General features: G+C 39.9%; 1 protein-coding gene across 2 annotated transcripts in view; it reads right to left on the bottom strand.

Annotated features, from left to right (window-relative positions):
* Window positions 1-4367: 4367 nt before the first annotated feature.
* gnb1a (guanine nucleotide binding protein (G protein), beta polypeptide 1a) overlaps window positions 4368-20028 on the bottom strand; it is a 31111-nt gene continuing 15450 nt past the window's right edge. For both annotated transcript variants that reach the window (XM_053624705.1, XM_053624704.1), the window contains 10 exons: window positions 15344-15456; window positions 14697-14735; window positions 14473-14579; window positions 12988-13051; window positions 11739-11901; window positions 11356-11422; window positions 10769-10970; window positions 9104-9320; window positions 7881-7996; window positions 4368-6358 (listed from right to left, as the gene is read on the bottom strand). In XM_053624705.1, the coding sequence (XP_053480680.1) occupies window positions 7890-7996; window positions 9104-9320; window positions 10769-10970; window positions 11356-11422; window positions 11739-11901; window positions 12988-13051; window positions 14473-14579; window positions 14697-14735; window positions 15344-15400 (1023 nt within the window). In that variant the 5' untranslated portion in view covers window positions 15401-15456 and the 3' untranslated portion in view covers window positions 4368-6358; window positions 7881-7889. The remainder of the gene's footprint in view (window positions 6359-7880; window positions 7997-9103; window positions 9321-10768; window positions 10971-11355; window positions 11423-11738; window positions 11902-12987; window positions 13052-14472; window positions 14580-14696; window positions 14736-15343; window positions 15457-20028) is intronic.

Raw genomic sequence — 20028 nt, 5'->3', positions numbered from 1 at the left:
GCTTCAGCAGCCTTAACATTTCATTTGCATTATACATATTTTAAGATTAAAAAGAATTTGAAATGAAAATATGAGACTATATTTAAATACCCGAAAGCAACTTTTTTTTCTAGGCCACACTAGGCTCCAGGATGAATAAACACCTGCTTCTGGTCTGTTCGCGTTGTGGTTCGATTGGTTTCTAATTTATTTATAAATTCTTGTGTACCATTATATTCCGTGATTCATAAGATGTCAGAATATGAATTCGAACTGAATGGTTTGATGAGGATGAAAAGATGGAAATCATATATTATATCATTCACAGTCAACGTATCCAATCCAGTCGTAACGCTATGGGAGATTTTGAACTGATGTGTTAGACAGTGCTCTCTTCCACCATCATCAAAACACCAACTGAGAGAAGATCTTTTTGTTCATCTTCAAGAGAATTGTAGAATCTGTGCCAAAAAGCACTGAAGCCGTTCTGGTAGCTCGTGGTGGCCACTTTTACTAAGACGCCATGCTGCCCATCTGTACTTGAGCATCATTGCTTACAGCCAAATTTTGACAAGCATTAATCAACAGCTGTGCCTTTAATTAATTGCCAAAATGTCAAACTATCCCTTTAAGAACAATGCTTTTGCTGAGTCATGTCATATTCGACTAGAAGTTAATGGAATTGGTCAACCAGCTTGCTAAAACCTGAACTGTTCCTCTAATCTGGCTTGTTTCCTCACGAGCACTAGAGTAAAGCATGCCTTCATTTTGGAACATGAGCTCAATGTTGGTAGAAGGCTTTTAATCAGATTGGCGAGGGGATTCATGTTCGGAGCCAAAGTAACAACATAAGGGGTGACTAAGCACACTTGGAGAACCTCAAGTTGGGAGCCAACAAGCCAAATAAGGTCATGTGCACGCTATACACTCTACCCCCACACACACCGGTTCTCACACACCGTTATTCATTCACTATTCACCCAACAGCTCATTTTACTGTCTTGACTAGTTTGCATAAGCTGCAGAAAATCACCAGGCAGTGAAGCTTCCCTCTCATGTTCTTCAGTGTTGTGTAGATTGTATGTGTTTATTATTCAGCTGCTGAAACTTTGTGTTTTCCTTAGAAGTGCGTATAGTAGTTACCTCACTATCCGTTCTGCACTTCAGATTTGTCTTACACTCTTTGTGAGGAGCTTCCATTCACACTGCAGCTAATCAATGCTATGCTACACTTTAATCTAACACTAACATCAACCTCTTTTTTTCTATATCAAAGCTGCAATTTTTTTTCGGTCAAATTTATGATATAAAAACATGTCCACACACACAGAAAGCTGTGTTCTGGATGTGTTGTGTCTATGTGGAGAAGAACAATGGCAGAATTCTCAGATGGAGATTTACAAGCAGTAATACAAAGTGAAATAAGTCAAGACACTGCAAATCTTGAGAATGCTTCAGAAACGACTCCAAAGCCACTGAGCTCTCATCAACCTCGCAAGTCTGTGGCTCATAATGACGCCACAGATTACTATCTTTTCAAACAAGTAGCTATATTTATATTTTATATATATTATTAAAAAGAAAAAGTATTTACATGGAGTAGCTGTGTAGAGCTCAGCTCATTTCTGGTTCAGACACTGCTCCATGAGGAAACACTGCCACCTGCTGGAGAAAGCCAAACCTTTTTATTTTGTTGTTGCAAAAACTCATGCACAAAATTTCTGCTTGCCTTTCATTCATTCATGAATGAATGGTTTAAACGGTTAGCTATAAAGCACCTCCCATCTTTCCCCCTTAAACATAAGATTCAAACTTGTAGCTTGCACTGCATATACACATTTAAATTCAAGATTAATATTCATGTAGGAAATTAACCAGACCTTTGATAGTAAAAATGTATAAAATTGTAAAATGCAGATCTTTCTTTTTCAGCTGCTCAAAAACATGAAGTTTCTTAGTAAGATGTTGGATCATCACAGTCTTCAGTCTCTGGAGCTTTACTGAACACCGTTTTGATGATGGTGGTGGCGGAGAGTGCTATCTAACATGTCAGTCATCAGTTGTGCCCTGTGGGTGTTGGCGGAGTCATCCTGGAAGAGACCACTCCCATTTGGAGAGAATGTTACATCATAAGATAAAAATGCTCAGTGAGAATAACTTTAGATTGATTTGCAGTGACTCTTTCCTCTAAACCAGGGGTGTCCAATCTTATCCGGAAAGGGCCGGTGTGGGTGCAGGTTTTCATTCCAACCAAGCAGGAGCCACACCTGATTCAATCAGTTGATCTTGCCCTTCCATAGACTCAGGTGTGGCTTCTGCTTGGTTGGAATGAAAACCTGCACCCACACCGGCCCTTTCCAGCTAAGATTGGACACCCCTGCTCTAAACGGACAAATGGACACAAACCATGGCAGCAAATTAAACCACCATTTATTTAATTAGTCAGCTATCTGTACGTAATTCCTTTCCCCCTCCATGTTGTGTCAGTTAAAGCTTAAGAGCTACCATGAGATGCATGTTAGATATATATACTGTGGATAATAAGCAAATCTGACCGCAATTTATTGAGGACAGACGAAAGAAAAGAAAAAAAAACACTTTTGTATAATGCTGTAGTCCTACACATTGTGTAAAACTCAAGTGTACTCATTTAAAGGGATAGTTCACCAACAAATGAAAATTCTGTCATCAGTTACTCGCCCTCACGTCCTTCCAAATCCATAAGACTTTCGTTGATCTTCGGAACACAAATGAAGACATTGTCTTAATGAAACCTTGGAGATTTCTGTCCCTCCATTGACAGTCCAAGTAACCAAAACTTTCAAGCTCGAAAAAAGTTCATAAAGACATAGTAAAAGTAATCCTTGTGACTCGAGTGGTTTAATTCCAGTTTTATGAAGCAATACAAATGTCTGTGTGTGGAAAAAACAAACAAACCTAAAATTTAATCTTTATTCACAAAACATCTTTACTTCCACGTAGATCTTTGGCACGCATTCACGAGAGAACCACGACACATGCGTGGTGGTGTTGACGTGGGAGCGGACCAAAAAAAAAAATTGAAGTTCTCCTCTGTGAATGTCGAAATCCACAGACATCTTAGTTACAAAGATTGTTTTATGTCTGCACCATACAATGGGACCTGGAAGTGCTGCACTGTTTACAACAATCTAAAATCATAACACAGGCAGAGATCTAAGCAGAAGTGAAAAGTCTTAAATTTAGGGGGGTTTTTTGCGCACACAAAGCATTCGTATCGCTTCATAAAACGGATTAAACCGTTTAAACCGATTAAACCGTGGAGTCACATGGATTACTTTTACGATCTTTTTGGAGCTTGAAAGTTTTGCTTACTTGGACCGTAAATGGAAGGACAGAAATCTCCCAGGTTTCATTAAAAAAAAAGTCTTAATTTTAGTTCTGAAGATAAACAAAAGTCTTATGGATTTGGAACGACATGAGGGCGAGTAATTGATGGCAATTTTCTTTTTTGGATGAACTATCACTAAGTAAGCACTACTGAACCGAAAACCTACTGTTCTTTACTGTAGTAGTTGCTGTGAGGCCCTGAAAAGGGCATGAATATAAACATTAGCATGTATGTAGAGTACAGACAGCAGCAAGAATTTCAGTTCACACATTTATTAAAAAAATAAAAGTTACCTACTTAAGGGAAAACTCCATCCTGAAACACAGTTAATGTTAATATTGAAATATTTGCAATGTGCTTAGCGATTCTTGCCCTAATTTGTTGGTTGATGCTGCATTCTCGTTATTCCTGCGAGAACTCAAGGCTAACGCAATTTTAAGCTCCTAAAAACAAAAACACGAGAGCTTCTTTTGCTACCATGGTTCATCGTCATTAATTAAAAATCCAATGTGTAAGTAACTGAGACAGAAAACACTGGCCTTACAATATTCAGCAATACAACAAAGTTACACGGAGCGCTAGTTAGCGAAATACGAGATGACTGCGCGATGGTGTTGATGGTATTAGCATGAAAGTTAAAAGCTTTGGAAGCTGATCTGTTTGAGCAGAGTGTACAGAGGAGGTGAGAGAACTGGACAGATTAATGAAGTAAAGCGCTGCTGCATCGCCTTTTTTAATTTAATTGTTTTGTTTTTTTTAACAACATAGAAATGAAGCAAGGGCTCTGGCATCACTATCAGCAGGCAGTCCAAAGGCATTGCGGGTAATGTAGAAACCTGTTACGTGAAAACAGACCACGATGGTGAAAGAATCTGAAACTTAAAAAAGTCAACTCAGAAGGTAATCACAAAAATTTCGAACACAACCGAAGGTAACGTGTCGATTAAAAAAGCGTTCAGGGTGGATTTTTCCTTTTAAAGACCCGAGTACATCCTTATAAACAGCACCGACTCTGAAAGCTCATCTCAAACTGCTTTATTACATCTTAAATAACAGTACATTTTAATATAGTTTCTATCTTGCATCCAGCTTTCTGTTGTACACTGAATTTAAAATTAAATACAAAAGATGAATAAGGATACAGTGGGGGTGTGCAGAGCTCTACAGTTATTTGTATGAAGAGAGACAGACAGAAAGAGAGGGAGAAAAGAGGAATTGATTTAATCTCTTAATTTTTTTTTTGTATGTTTTATTTATTTATTTTTGTTGCCAACTCCAGGCCTAATGCACAACGACAGCACTTTTTTTTTGTACAGAATGTCGCAGAGGGAGAACAGAATGGAAGAAATGCCACTACCGCTAAGGAAAGAGCGCCTCTCGTTACACAAAGAAAGGAACAACAGAAAAGTTCTGCCATTCAAATGCTGCAAGTTTTTTTTTTCTTTTTTTTTTATTAAAGGACATTAAAACCTGTTTGTTACAAAATGTCTCTAGCATTCTTTTCTTTGTATCTGGAATTTTCGTCTTGCTACAGAAAGAATGAAAATTTTTGTTCTAGTTTGAGTGTGTTTTGTGTGTGTGTGTGTGTGTGTGTGTGTGTGTGTGTGTGTGAGAGGGTCGGCGTACGAGTGTTTTAGAAACTCCAAGATATGGATAGAACAGGTCAATCAATGTGTTTGCTTCTCTTGAGTGCATAGCTTTGCGAGTTTAATTGAATTATGTATGCACAGAGTAGCAAAAGGAAGAGGAAAAAAAAAGAATATAAATATCATTGTGATGATCTATTTAACAGGTTATTTTCTTAAAGAAAAACATCAAAGGACTTTCCATATGCACCTCTTTTTAAGCAATTCTACAGCATGCGATTCTAAGAGTTAACCCACTCATGGCAGACAACCAAAATAAAAGTTTTTTTTTTTTAATTTTTAACTTAAAAAGTTTTTTTTTTCAATATCATTATTTTCAAACATTGATTTTTACAACATGTCATTCACAGAGAAGTAACTGGGTTTTTTTTTTCCCAAGCACGGAACGGGCACCTGTGTTGAAACCGGGTAAAAATGGAAATCTAGTTACGCCCAAAAACCCTCAACTCCCACCCCAAACCCTCCCTCACCCTCCACACCAAAGCTCAACCAAAAACAAAAGGACATGGAGAAGAGAAAATAACTATTAAACGACGGGTTAATCTTCATTTCATTACTCAAACCTCATCAGGCAAAAAAAAAAAAGAAAAACAAAGAAAGAAATATATATATATATTTTTAAATGGACCTTTTTCATTTCTTTTTAAATGAGCATTCATCATTAACATGTGCTTGGTTAGTCAACATTTTCAACATTATTCTATGTATGCAATGCTTTATTCCTGTGCGAACAAAGACTCGTGACTAGACAGAAACAAAACAAAAATAGATTGTGGGACTAAAATATACAGGTCAGGCTCAAACTGCTCTTCGTTTCGGACACAACAAAGCTGTATTATAACACCCGTGATTATTGTCAATATTATTCTCCAACTACAAACTTGATTCTAAAATATTTAAAGACTAAGTGATAAAAGAGCTTTTGATCCTCATCTGAAACACTAACCGTATGTAAACGGGATGTAAAAAAATGAAAGAAAGAAAAAAACCCCAACAAAACAAAAAAACAGCAACTCATTAGGGGAAAACGACTGCTGCCTTTTTTTCTGTTAGATAACGTTAGCGCAAATGACGACTTGCAGTGTGACGAGCGCTTGGAGAAATGGTCCCGGTAGGAATGCACAGTTACTACAGTTACTTTTGGCCCCCTCCCCCCATCATGTAATGTCAACCCCACTGATTTCCACGTGATGTACTGAATGAAATAATTGTGCTCTTTTTATGGGAAGGAGAATCATTTTCGCCCTGTTGTTTCCTCAGATAACGGGGTCAGTTGTGTTGTGTTTAAGAAGATTGGATATGCAATAAAATTTAACATTATGTTGGAATGGTCTTCCAGTCAACTTTGGAGTCCGGATGCCATCTGCAAGGAAAGCAAGAGCAAAATGATCATTCAAGGGACTCTGAGATCACAGAAATCATATCCTGTTTATACCCACAAACACAATTACGAAAGCATGTTTACTGGAAGTTTCATTTCAGAGCTGCTACCATTTTCCTGTTTTTGACCTAGTTGCACCACTTCTGTATCATTTCCTGAGGTCATGCCATACCTTTGTGCCAGCAGGGGGCAGCAGAGCAGAGGGTGCGTGATGACAATAAGGCGGTAGTGTATTATAAATCAGAAGTAGAATTATAAAATGAGCCTACGGGCCATATAATGGGCAGAAATTGGGGTGAAACATGTTCAGGGTACAGATGTACAAGCAGACCAATCAGCTGAATGATGAGCGAAAGCTCCTGTTTCTCAAACGTTGTGATTGACGTTAACCTCAGATGATAAGACTACAGAAACTGACGTGGATGACACTTACGATCAAGAGACTATACTTTTCACTTGTGGGGGTAACCAACCTTTAAAATGCTAGAATTTGATTTTTATGCTGTATGTACAATTATTTGCTTTAGATCAGCTCATTGTTTGAGGAGGAAATAAACATCACTTAGCAGCATGCGCTACATGTTGCTAAGAAAATACAAGGGTGAGAATGACATCATTCTGATCTGCAAATGACCACATACGAGACAACTTCTAAAATTTCTCAAAAATATGTTTCAGTTAAGGAACGCCTGTAGTCTACAGAACTATATTTAGGGGAGATTTCACCACGTGAAGGGTTTTCCCAGGCAGTCACTTTTGTTTTGCAGGGAGAGTCATACAGCATGAGGTCCAATGAATAAAAGAGGCGTCAACATTGCTAACAAGAATCCCCTAGCAGGCAGAGAGAGAAATTCACTACAAAATCTTAGCCTGTTCCAGTGGATGCGATGGCTCTGTGCCTAAGTGGTGTTTCATCAGCTCAACTGATATTTTACTGCAAATGTTTCAATTTATAAGCAACCAGTTGAGTGCATAAGCTTACCTTATACAACTGTGACAAAATAAATACATAATATGGCTGCAGTCCAGTCTGTGTCTATATTGTACTGCATATAAGAAACTGCACGGAAAGCGATTTAATGTTCATCAACTGAACTGTATCTACGAAAATTGGTCTATACACTTGTCTTTACCCATGTGACAACTATTTACCTAGCAGCGCCTCGATGGGTTTCATATAGACACCAAAATATCTACGATCCTATCTAATTGTTTCCTATTGGGTCACAAGATCATGAATTCACAAGTCCACCTCGCTAAAGCTGATGCAAAATGATGGAAGAAACAACGGTGCACCTTTCATGCATCCTTTCCCCTTCAATAAATTCCCTTTTCCACCAGGAGCATTTTTACTTGCATTGGAGCTGAGTGGTACATTATGTGAGAAAGCAGAAAAGTATAGATTTCAGGGGCGGCTAAACTGTAGATGTCAGCGTCTCTGCTTATGTCAATGAAAATAATCACGTTAAAAAAAAAAAAAAAAGTATTGAAAGGAAGCGCTTACCTTGCGGCTTTAATTCCAGATCTTAAGGAAACTGTCCCATGAGCCTGTGGCCACTGCCATTCCATCATCAGTAACACCCAAGCAGCTAACACGGTTATCATGGCCTGCCAGGACACCTGCAGAAACATATTTATATTCATAATGTAGGTTATATACCAACTGTGGCATTTGATAATCAAGGACAGTATAGATGAAGTGCATTAAAAACCCATCTAAATTTAACAGTATTTGAATTGACCTATGGAGCTTCGCTGCAAACTACTGTCATCACTGCACTGAACCCACCATTACACCATGTTCACGCTGTGTAACTGGAGAGCAGAGACCATTTCAAGACATTCTCTCTTATCTTTCACCATAAAGGATCATAAAGATACAGATTAGCTGTTGGATGAGCTCATCAGTGCCCATACTTGTCTTGGTCAATGTGCATGAGGAAGTGCTTCGCCAGTAAGGCGCTATGAGAATTCAATCTCCTTTTCATGCTTTCTGATGGTGTACATAATTCATGGGGATGGTGGAGTGGCGCTGTGCTCCCCAATGCAAACGCAATAAACTATTCATGTGCTGGTTGAGTGGGGAGACAAAAGGATGGGTGTGGGTGACATGCAAGTTTTCTGGGAGATAATGCACATTTCTCATAATTAACACAGACGTGGTGCCAGTGTCTTCAGAATACTGCTGGTGTTTAAGCATGTTAATTAATGCATGCAATTATACGCTTAATTCCTATGAGTTGAGAATGACCGGGGGTACTGGTTAATGTGGTTAAGGCTCTGCACTACTGAAATTTTGCAGTTCAGTGAGATTACCATGGAAATTCAAATGAAAGTATATGAAAATCAAAAGGTTACATACTACTACATTTGCTAGCAGGAGGAGCACTGTAGATAATGTATTTTAAAATATCTGTCTCTTTCAATAGATGGCATCTAATAAGCATCAGCAGATGCATTTCCATCCATTTCCATCATCGATTGTGGTCTGAACAGGACCATAATCCAATTAAAGTACTGAATGTCATGTATAGCCTTTATTACAACCCTATATTCTGCTTTATCTCTATTCAATCCTGTAATATTAGATCCATTGAGATTTCTAATGGATCTAAAAATCCTTTTTTGAATATCAAACTTCCTGTTCATTCGTCATTCGATAAATCCTTCAGAATCCCCTTACATAGCCCAGCAAAAGCTACTCCACACAGGGTTCCCAGCACTGACCTGCACGGTCGGCCTTGAGGGTGTCCCACACATTGCAGTTGAAGTCGTCGTAGCCGGCGAGCAGCAAACGGCCGCTTTTGGAAAAGGCCACTGAGGTAATACCGCAGATGATGTTGTCATGCGAGTACACCATCAGCTCCTGGTCGGCACGCAGGTCGAACAGCCTGCAGGTGGCGTCGTCCGAGCCTGTGGCAAACGCATTCCCATTGGGGAAGAACTGCGAGAGAGGAATAAAAGAAGAGAAGAAAAAAGGAATAAATAAATAAATAAATAAATAAATAAATAAAAGGACATAACTACAAGTACAAAGTATTTTTCCTGCATTTCCAAAATGACGCCCTAATTAGTATGTAGAGCATCATTTTGGGAACCTGTCATTTAGTACTCAAGTCAAAGCACCCAAAATCCAACAGTGCCTTACAAAAGAAAGTGCCCAAGCAATGCTGTCTGAAGACCACACTCACTGTGCAGAACTAGGTGTGAATAATGGTGAAACTTGGCCCAGGATTGAACATCATTGGCTAGGTTAAATATGTAATATGACTGCTCAACTCCACCAGGGGGAGCTAACATACAAGAAGATTTTGTGTACAGTCATCACTGGGAAGCAGAACAGAAAGCTTGCTCAACAAGTACTCTACTTACAATATACTAGTGTCTTAGTGCTGTATAGCACAACCAGACATGTTGCAGCTCGGCGTATTTTAAGACATAACTGCTGTAAAATATACTAATCGGTTTCCTATTTATCACCATAGAGCAGATGGTTCCAGTATTTTTGTCCCTTTTTGATTCACCGTCTCTGAATGAAAATGAATTTAGGTGTAGAACCAATGCAATCAGAGTCTTGCACTTCTCCACCAATACATACAGACTGGTCACATTTCCGCTACTAGCATTTTAATCATTAATCAAATTGATTAATGAACAAATCAATGGCAGCTGTTTGGGGGTGTGCATAAAACAAGCAAAAACTAAATTTGCAGAATGACATTGCAAACTGTTTAATATCAAATATTTGCTTAATATCAATTAGTCTCTCACTTGGTCACAGTGCGGTATGCAAGGAATATACATTAGGATAGTCATTAGTGGCATTATCCTGTAACCAGTGCAATGAATTCATTGTTCACTGTCTTTGCAGTAGTTTGCAGTATGTGCTCCTCTTCTGGGTGAAGGCTTTTCAGTATACAACAAAAAAATATTAGGTGCATCCAAATTCAGCTGTAGAAGTGAAAGTACAGATAGGTTCATCTCTACAGCACACACACCCCCCGGAAAAAAAAAAAACACATTACTTAGCCGTCTAAGTACCGGGAAAATTCTTGCCTACGTTATTCATCCGACTGAATGTAACATGTTTAAAAGTACATCAGCACATTTTCCATGAGAGCTGATTCACCCACTTGTTGCTGTTCACCTATGCCACAAGACAGACGGCTGGTTTGGTTTTGTGGTGACAAACTGATCTGCCAGAAATCAATCATGGCAAGGAGGATCTTTTTATTCTGTATTAATATGAGCAAATCCTGCATTATGTGAAATCGCTTACTTGAATCCCATCACGTTTGCAATATTAGTGTGCTATGTAGCGTTCATGATACTTGGTGTAGGCAAAAAAAAAACAGGGAGATATTTTGGACACTACACATGTGAGATACATACGCAGATGGCGTTGATGTCGGACTCGTGGCCAGTGAAGGTCTGTCTACACATGCCCTCTCTGATATCCCAAAGCTTAGCAGAGGCATCACAAGCACCAGAGACGAACAAGCGTGCATCCGGGGCCAGAGACAGAGACATCACATCCCCAGTGTGACCTGCAAACGTGGTTGTCTGCTGCCCCGTCTCAATGTCCCAAAGAGCACTGCAGATGTAACAAACAAGATTAGTAACGGCACCAAAGAGAGAAGGAAAGATGTACGCTGCAAACAGCGTTTGTTCAATGAATAAATGAAAACCAACTATTTTGACACTGTGCAACAGTCTACATTGAAATTAATTATCCTATAGACTCCTCTGAATCCTACAGGATTGTCCATTGAAACCATGTTAAGTAAACATCTTGAAATTCCCCCTAGTATAAGGATTAAGCAAGAAAGTTGCTATGTGAAATATTCAGAGTGTCAGATATTAGGATCTGAATCATCATACAGCAGTCTGCCCAGTCAGACCATCATGTGAGTCTATGCAAGTGTCTGTCTAATGCAAATGGATAAAGCAGAGGTGCTGGTGCACTTCCCCAAACTCACCAGGTGGTGTCGCCTGAGCTAGTGACAATCTGGTTGTCGTCCAGGAAACGACAGCAGGAGAGGTAACCTATGTAAAAACACAAGGCAGAAAATTACACAACTGGACAAAAGAGGAGACACAGAGTGCCGTATACTATGCCACAACGTTGTTCCACAGTATAAGATCACCATTTCACCAGCTCCAGCTAATTTAACCCATAAAAACACTTATGAATAAAATAAGAGCCACTGGTGCTGTAAAAGCAAATTCTCCAGAATTTGAGGGCGTTATCTCAATTCCTATGCTAGATTAATGACCTAAACAGGTCAAAACTTCATCACCGCTAGCGTAGAACCCCCCGCGCCAACCCCCCCCCCCACACACACCCCCCACACACACTAACCTGTATGGCCAGCCAGCTCACGGCTCACACGGACATTGCCCTCACGTGTCTTCAGATTGTAGATGGAGCAGATGTTGTCCAGGCCACCGCAAGCCACGTAGTTGCCGGACGGCGCGTATGCACACGTCATCACCCATGAGGAGCGCAGTGGGATGGCATGAACCTGTAACAGGACAGTGCTCATATAATAAAATCTGTACCAACACAGTTAACTTGGAACTGTACAATAAATCACATTGAGAACATGACCACAATTTCTGGCTACCTCACTTAAACAGATGGCTGCAATTGTGGTGAAATTGGTGAAGATAAATTGACTAAGTTTACATACATACATACTAGGGATTTGACGGTGAGGAAATGTTCCCAGCAGTTAATCGACGTGTGGACAACACCGGTAATACCTGAGGTTGGGGCGCGGGGGGCTCCCCTCTTTTCCGCCTCTTTTAAACCGCTTATAAATGCCCATGGGGCCATGTGCATTTCACTTTCATTTTTGAATTAGCAGCAATTGCTTGAAAGGTGGGTTCATTATTATTCTTAATGAAAAACAACAAAACAGTACAATGACAAGCTTGCTTATATTAAACACAGAACTTCTGAAACCAAATCTTCCACCATCGTCTTGTCAGTCAGCTCGCCTCACTCATCACGTGATAAATAAAATCTGATCTGTGCTGCGACTCTGACTCGTTTGGCTCATGCTGAATTGAGAAGTCGCGTTCAGTTTTTAATTGTAGTTCTCTAATTACACAAAATGATTGTTTATTACTATAAAAAAGGCAAAACGACAGTGGGGGCGCTGCCGCAATGAGCAAGTGATGTAATTGGTGTGCGGCCGAACACGCAGACTATCGCAGCGAGCCTAAAACATACATACATACATACCTACCTACCTACCTACCTACCAATTTGCTTTTACTCTGGTGTGTTAAATCACAAGCTACACATTCACATGGTTTGGCTGTATTTAGTTGTATAACAATCACAAAGTATATTCACAAAACTAACATTAACAAATAAATCAACAAAAATTATTTTGATGGTCAAATTTGATAGTTTACAAGACCTACAAAAACTTAATAATAAAAAGCTGTTCATGCTAGGGCAGTGATGAAAGCCACACAAATTTTGTACAGTTTAACAAAATCAGCACTCATGACAAATAGAAAAGTTGCTTTTAGAAAAATCAGACATGCCTGTCAGTAATTAACAGTGGAGGTGAACAGACTTGAGAAATTAGGCTCACCTTGTTTGTAGTATAGCTGTCCCAAATGATAAGTTTACCATCCTGGGAAGCACTGACGAGGAGCCTGCAGAGAGAAAAAATACAAAAAGATGAACTGCTGCCTTATTTTTATAGTGTGTGTGTGTGTTGGGGGGAGGGGAGGGGGGTCTACTGAACTCAAAATAATTTAACTTATTTTATTGTCAAACATTACTATATAAAAACATTTGCATACATGCTTGGGGCCTCTGGAGCACTGGTGTGAATACAAAAATGAGACATTCCCTGGACTGTCTGTGTTTGAACTATAGCCTGATATGATTACCAAACACCACCTCCACAGAAAACACCATCATAAAGTCAGTATACATGTTCCTTCTGAATTATTTGAATAAACAAAATGAGCAGGAATGTTTTTTTGCACATGGGAGAGGTGGAGATGTGATGTGACCATGACTACGTTTTGCTATCAGGAGAGTTAACATAAACTTTCCACTGTGATTCAGTATGATACCATGATGATACTGGATGTACTCCACCTACCCAAGGGAAAACCAATAAAAACAGAAGGAGAAGGGGCTGACAGACTATGCAAAACAACAAAACGGTACACTAATTTTAAATACCATCTCAAACAATGGTGAAAATATAATGAGAATTGTTAACTAGCTGCAACTTTGTGTACAGTGCTAAGCTACACTCACTGCTGTTGGAAAATAAGATGCTTAGCTGAGATTGTGCAGCATCATCATGCTGTCTGAGCCCAACCCAATAACCCAGGAGTGGAATTAGTGTCTTCTGCGCCAGTAGATTACTCAGGTTCAGTTACATCTACTGATTAACAAAGAAAGTAACTAAACCCAAAACAAACTAGCTAAATGTTCGGAGCTACATTTGTAACAAAATGCTACCCTATTCTGTTTGGTATGAGCGAGTATCACCTGTCACCTGCAGTACGAATAGGTTTATCACGTTGCTTATTATGAAAAACACCCAAACGTCTGGAGAATGCAGTTAGCTATAGAGCCACAACAGAAGCTATCTAATGTGGTACCGTGAAGAATAGATACTAACAAACGACTGCTTCACGTCCTTTAAAAACAACAAAAATGAATATTTGCGTGTTAAAGGACAGCCATTTTGTCAGAGCACGCAGAATGCATTCAGAAGAGCAAAGTAGCATGACAAAGCACACAGGGAGTCTCTGGGGCCAAACTTCACCTGCAGCCTCCCAATTAACCTCCTGGAGACCAGGGCACATGTGTGTAAAACGAGAGATCTCCCTTGCGTGAGCACGCACTCGTCACCACCATCCTCATCTGAACGTCCAAAAGCGTTCTTTTTCTACCCGTTTCCAAAGCCTTGCTTTAAACTGCATCTCTCTTTCCATTCAGTCTTCACTAAAATCTGAAAAGTAATTTAAAACAAACAAAACAAAAAACAAGTCCTATATTTGGCGTTGTTGAAATGGGTCTGGTGTTCAGTACACAGCTTGAGTGAGATTACCGTGAGTCAGTGCCCCAGTGCATGGCATAGATTTTAGCCAGGTGACCTCTCAGTGTCCGCCGGGTACGCATCTGAATTCGCCCAACCGGGTCGATGTTGGCTGTAATCTGTGCATACACACAAATACAAGAACGCCATGACAGAAATACTGTTTATAATTTAAATTCTATCAAACAGTTATCTTCCGAAAAGTACTGATTCACAGTATGGGATTACACGCTCACCTGAGACAGGGTGGCATCCGCACATGCTTTCCTTGCATCCTAAATAAATAAATAAATAAATACTAACCATCAGTTTATGTAATTTAATGTGCCACATTTAGATTACAGTTGTGGTTTTCTTTATCTTTCAAATCTTGCAAACAATTAACAAGCAATGTGAAACTTGTGATGTAAAGAAAGCTCCTGTAGCACTTTAGTTTACTCCTTCCAAGGTCCGTTAGTACAGCGGTGCTCTAATCAAGTCTCAGATCCACAGCCAGCAACCTTCTCTTGTTAAACATGTAAGATTATGTTAGCTTCAGCATTAAATATACAGTATACTGGAATTTAAAGCCATGTAATCTACATACTGCTAAAGGAACAACAAACTGGAAATAGCTATTGTGTTGCTCTCTCTTAAATACACAAATTATTTAAATATGCAAAATGTGCCTATCCCGTACATCATATAATGCATACACAAAGTGAGCAGGCAGCACAGTAATTACGTGCCCAATACCATTTTTATTATATATATATTTTTTATATATATATATATATATATATATTATATATATGTGTGTGTGCGCATATATACGCATGCCAAGTATTGTCATGTAGAAATCGCCAATAGCACCCGGGACAAGTTCCGCTGTGTGTAGACTCACTCTGATCTGGTTCTTCAGCTGTTCAGCCTCCTGACGTAGCTGGTCGAGTTCGCTCATTTTCCTCTTCTAAATGGTATGCTTCACTCCTGCCTCGCGCTGGGTCACTTACTGATCTGAGAACGACAGAAAAGGAGAGGGAGAGAGGGCGAGAAGGTGAGGTTAAGCCTGCAGCATAAGCTTCAAGAGATACAGTGGTCAGTGAGAACAGCCAGTCAAATCCTTTTAACGTAATCTATCCTTTGTCATTTCAATTAGTTTAAGCAAGGTGATCTAGAATACAAGCACCGTTTACCATTCGTGGAAGAATTTTCATTCCCTAGCTCAATACACACCGCCAATTTTCAGAAAAATTGGACCAAAGATTTAGACTAAGCTCCAAACCGATATTTAGCAAAGCGAACCAAGACATCTCAGCAAGCAGTTCTACTGGGGGAAATGTAACAGTGCTGTGTGAAAAGCACATAACATTTTACAGGTCCATGGTGAGGACAGCAGTCCCACACACACAGCTATAAACTCAGCCATCAGGCTAACCAAAGGCAATAAATGTGCCATAAAAAAAAACTGATCCAGGGATGGCACACTTGTGCACTCTCTCGTTCTCTCTCTGCTGGCGCGTGTCCTTGCCAACCCATGAAGCTGTTACTAAGCAACAAGGTTCTGCAGCAGCCCATGCTAAAGATCACCATTTCGGCGCTGGTGCAGAGAGAAAGCTATTTACAAATCCAGACTGACAGATCCCACAGCAAATTCAGCTGGCTTCACAGCTTCGGTGTGCTGAAATGTGGCTAATTCAACCTTCGTCTTAAAGGTAAATGTAGGCAATGTTGGGAAAATCTACAGTTTACAGAGCTGTGCTAGACAAAGCATGGTTCATGTTCATTTAAAAGTAATCCAGCAGTGCTATACGAACACGTGGCAAATGTCCCATTTTGCAAATAACAGTATCCTGGAGACATTTATATTCACCCTGAAGGACAGAACGAGCTTTGATCCGTCCTGTACATGTGTGGCATGGCACTTAACTGATTTCATAACGTACCCTTAGATAAAAGGGTGCCCCAAAGGTTTAACATAAAATTTCCGGTTGAAGAAACTGGTCAAGAAGAGTGAATGCACAGCTGAAAAAAGGACGAGGAAAGTGTGCAGCCCTGACAGGACGTGAAAGCTCTTCGCAGATCCGGCCACTGTCCTCCTTTGCTTCCCTCCAAAGTCACACTAGTAATCCAGGGACACTTAATTCGGCTCGTCCACGTAAATCCGGTTAACACAGAATCTGCTGATGATCCTAAAAGGAGTGACTCCTCTGCTGACCCAAATCCAACTGCGAACACGCTTACTGCGAACACTTTCTCTTGCACAGTGCCACTTCACGGCTAGAAAAGAAAAAGATGACAAAACACACTAATGCTACCCCTTACTGAATCTAACACACTTAATCGATGTGTCAGAAGGGAGCTTGAAATATCACTTGGGTTGCTTGGTAATTAACCTTCAGGACCCAAACGAACCCCTAGCTGGTGACGGTCCAAAAATGAACCGCAGTGCTTAAACACCAACAAAAAGAATCTTTGTGTTGAGACAGATTTTCAAAAACTCCAAAGACTAGTTGCAACCATTAACATTTTCTCTGGCTGTTGGTAGTGTTTTTGGTAACACTGTCCATTACAACTAAGAAATCTTCCCTTACCAGGTTACAAACTCCCAACATATATGTTGCATGACCAAACCTTACCTTGCCCCTTTACGCTTAGCCACAGATCCTGTACGCCTGATGGCCAACGACCTTCTGAACAGACACTGTATTCAATAACCACCAAACCTCGTTCAGATAGAATGCTATGCACTGATTGGCCAGTGGGGCTAAATGCGTTTAGCCAACGCAACTTAAGCCCAGCATAATCCAGGCGATATAAACGTGTCATGCTAATATTGCTAATACTCTTTTTCGCCGTCAGAAGCGCAACAGGGTTAGCACTAGTTAGCCCCCTCCTGCCCAGGTCTCCATGACCCGAGTATGGCCTTCCTGCCTCTGCAACGTAAGCTGAAGCCTATCAAAAAGGTCAGCTCTCAATCGAGTTTGAGAATTTCTAGTCTGCTGAAGGGTTAATGTGCATTTACTAAAGCTTTCTCCTGTTCATTTTAGTCACGCGTTGCTGTATTCAAGAAAGACTGAAGGACTAAAAAGGGAAAGTCGACAATTGTTAGGCAGTTCTCATCATGAACCAGCATGGCTGAAACTGCTTTGTTTGTAGAGGAATAAAGAGAAATGAGAGTGAGAAGAGGAAAATGACAGCAGTAAGGAAAGAGCCGAGACTAGAGAAAGAGAAGAAGAGAAAAGCGGGAGGGGGAAAAAAGACGAGCTGCAGCTCTTATGCGCTGCCTCCCTCCTCTCTCCCCTTCCTCTTTTTCTCTGCACTATTTTTAGTCAGGTGGTGGATGGGCTTGGCTGAGAGGGTGGAAGCGGTCTTCACATTTTCAAGCAAGGCCTATCAGCTCAGTCATCTCCGCACAATGATGCCCCTCCAACACACACACAAACACACGGGTGGCATAAGAAAGTCCAGGCCTGAGCCACACTCATTTATTTCTCAAAAAGGCTCTGATTATATTAGCTGCTAGTTATAGGCTGCCAGAGAGAGATTTTTTTTTAGTTCTGTCGTAGGCAGGAAGGAAAGAAATGGGACTGTAAAAGACTTCCTTCTGGTCATAAGAGGGGTGGGCGATGCATTGACAAAGCTGGCTGACTGGAAACCAAAAATCATCTTTATCAAATGCTCCAACAAGCACTCTGAAATTGATCATCCCTCACCATCGATACCAACGCTTACATAAGAAGGCATTTATAAGATTACATACCGCAAGTACATTTTACCGAGACAAATGAGGCAAGAAGGAATCTCAGAAGGGAAAGCAAGAATCATCTAAAACGTCCCTGTTCAACTACAGTTCAATGACATGGACTTTTCCGTTTGTAGAAATTAACAATTTAACACTACAAGCCAGTAATTTCCACATTGTATAATTGATGTACATGGCAGGTGAGGACTTTACACAAAATGGGTAAGGAATTTTCACGTGTGTCAAATGAACACACCTTCAGCTTGACATTTGTGTAAGATATGCAGAGACACAGAACAGATAAATCTAGTGTTCAGATTAGGGTTGTTATGGTGTCACAGTGTATGATCAGACAGCACATTTCTCTCTATTACCATTATTTAAAAAAAAAAAAAAAAAAAAAAAAAAAAAAAAATCGATCAGATTCCTTTCTCTAGTGGTTCTCATTCCTTTTGTGTCCAGCTGCGATGCCCCAAAAATTGTACAACCCCTTACATCTGGACTTCCCTCTGCACAGGGGACATGACCATACTAGAAACCTTTGTCTGTTAAATCCACTACTCTTGTAAACACGTTACACTGTTATAGGGCTGGGCGATATCTCAATATAATATTGATATCTTGATAAATGATTACACAATACACTTCAAGATATCGTTGGTATTGTGTGATATTTTTTTTACATTTAAAATAATTACAAATTAAAGTGTACTGAAAGGATGCCAGTGATTTGATGTAATTTTTTGTAGGTATTAAAGAAAATCATCAACAAACTCGGTTAATTTTTGTTTTGTTTATTTTACTACTGTTTTGCAGACATTATGTTAGCTAACTGTGATGCGCATCGTGCATCACAGAAATGTCCTCAAGTATCGTGATTGGATATTTTTGTCATATCGCTCCCAGCCCTACACTGTTACCTCTGTTTCCACTCCTGGCATGTTCACAATGATCATACACAGGGCTATCAAAAGCACAGAACACCACGGCACTGCTGACCAAAGCTTACATTTAAAAAAATTAAATAAATAAAGTAAACAAAAGAAAGAAAAAAAAAACCCAAACGAGTCGTTTTTAAAAATGTCTTTCAAAGAAAAATAATTTGTGAATTTTTATATATACTAGAATTTTCACGACAGGCTTGTGGGCTTTTAGATGCTAATTAAAAACACGATACCATGAAACAGTCATATTTTAAAACTAGGCTCTCCAAACTAGGTACTTCCAAACTGCAACACCCCTAATAGAAACAGCTTCATATTTCTGCAAGACCGGATTTGTGCATCTTTAAACCTGTCTTTGGCTGGACATTCAGTTCCTTTGCCTTGCAAGATAAATGGCTGAAAGGTTCTGCTGCACCAGATCTCTCACAGGAAAACAGATGTCCTCAAATCATTGGCATAGTGCATGTCAAATAAGAGAATTGTGCAATGTTTGTGGCTCAATTAAGAACATTAAATTTAGCAGTCTTCCTGAACTTGGTACCTAAAAGCCTCCACCATGTCATGATGAGAAATGCTATGAAACTGGTGCAAGCTGTAGTGTTTTCACATATCGGTACAATCTGAGAGGGCAGTGTGCTATTTTAAGGACATATCACTCACCTCTAAACAGAGAGATTAGCCTAATGGGACTCGATACTCAGGAGGATGAGTCGGAGCACAGCTTTTCTAATGACTATGGTGAAGGAGACTGGGGTGTGGTCACCTTCAGAGACACACGCATACACAGATCCATCACCTTATCCAGAGCTGCCGAAAAGATGCATTCCTTAACCACGATGTACAAAGTAGGTTTCCTTTCCTTCTGGACAAACACCATCAGACTAGCTTGATTCCCCAGAC

Source organism: Ictalurus furcatus, chromosome 5 (genome assembly GCF_023375685.1).
Source record: "Ictalurus furcatus strain D&B chromosome 5, Billie_1.0, whole genome shotgun sequence".
NCBI lineage: Eukaryota > Metazoa > Chordata > Actinopteri > Siluriformes > Ictaluridae > Ictalurus > Ictalurus furcatus.
Note: the sequence above shows the minus strand (reverse complement) of the source record. Positions and strands in the feature narration are given on the sequence as shown.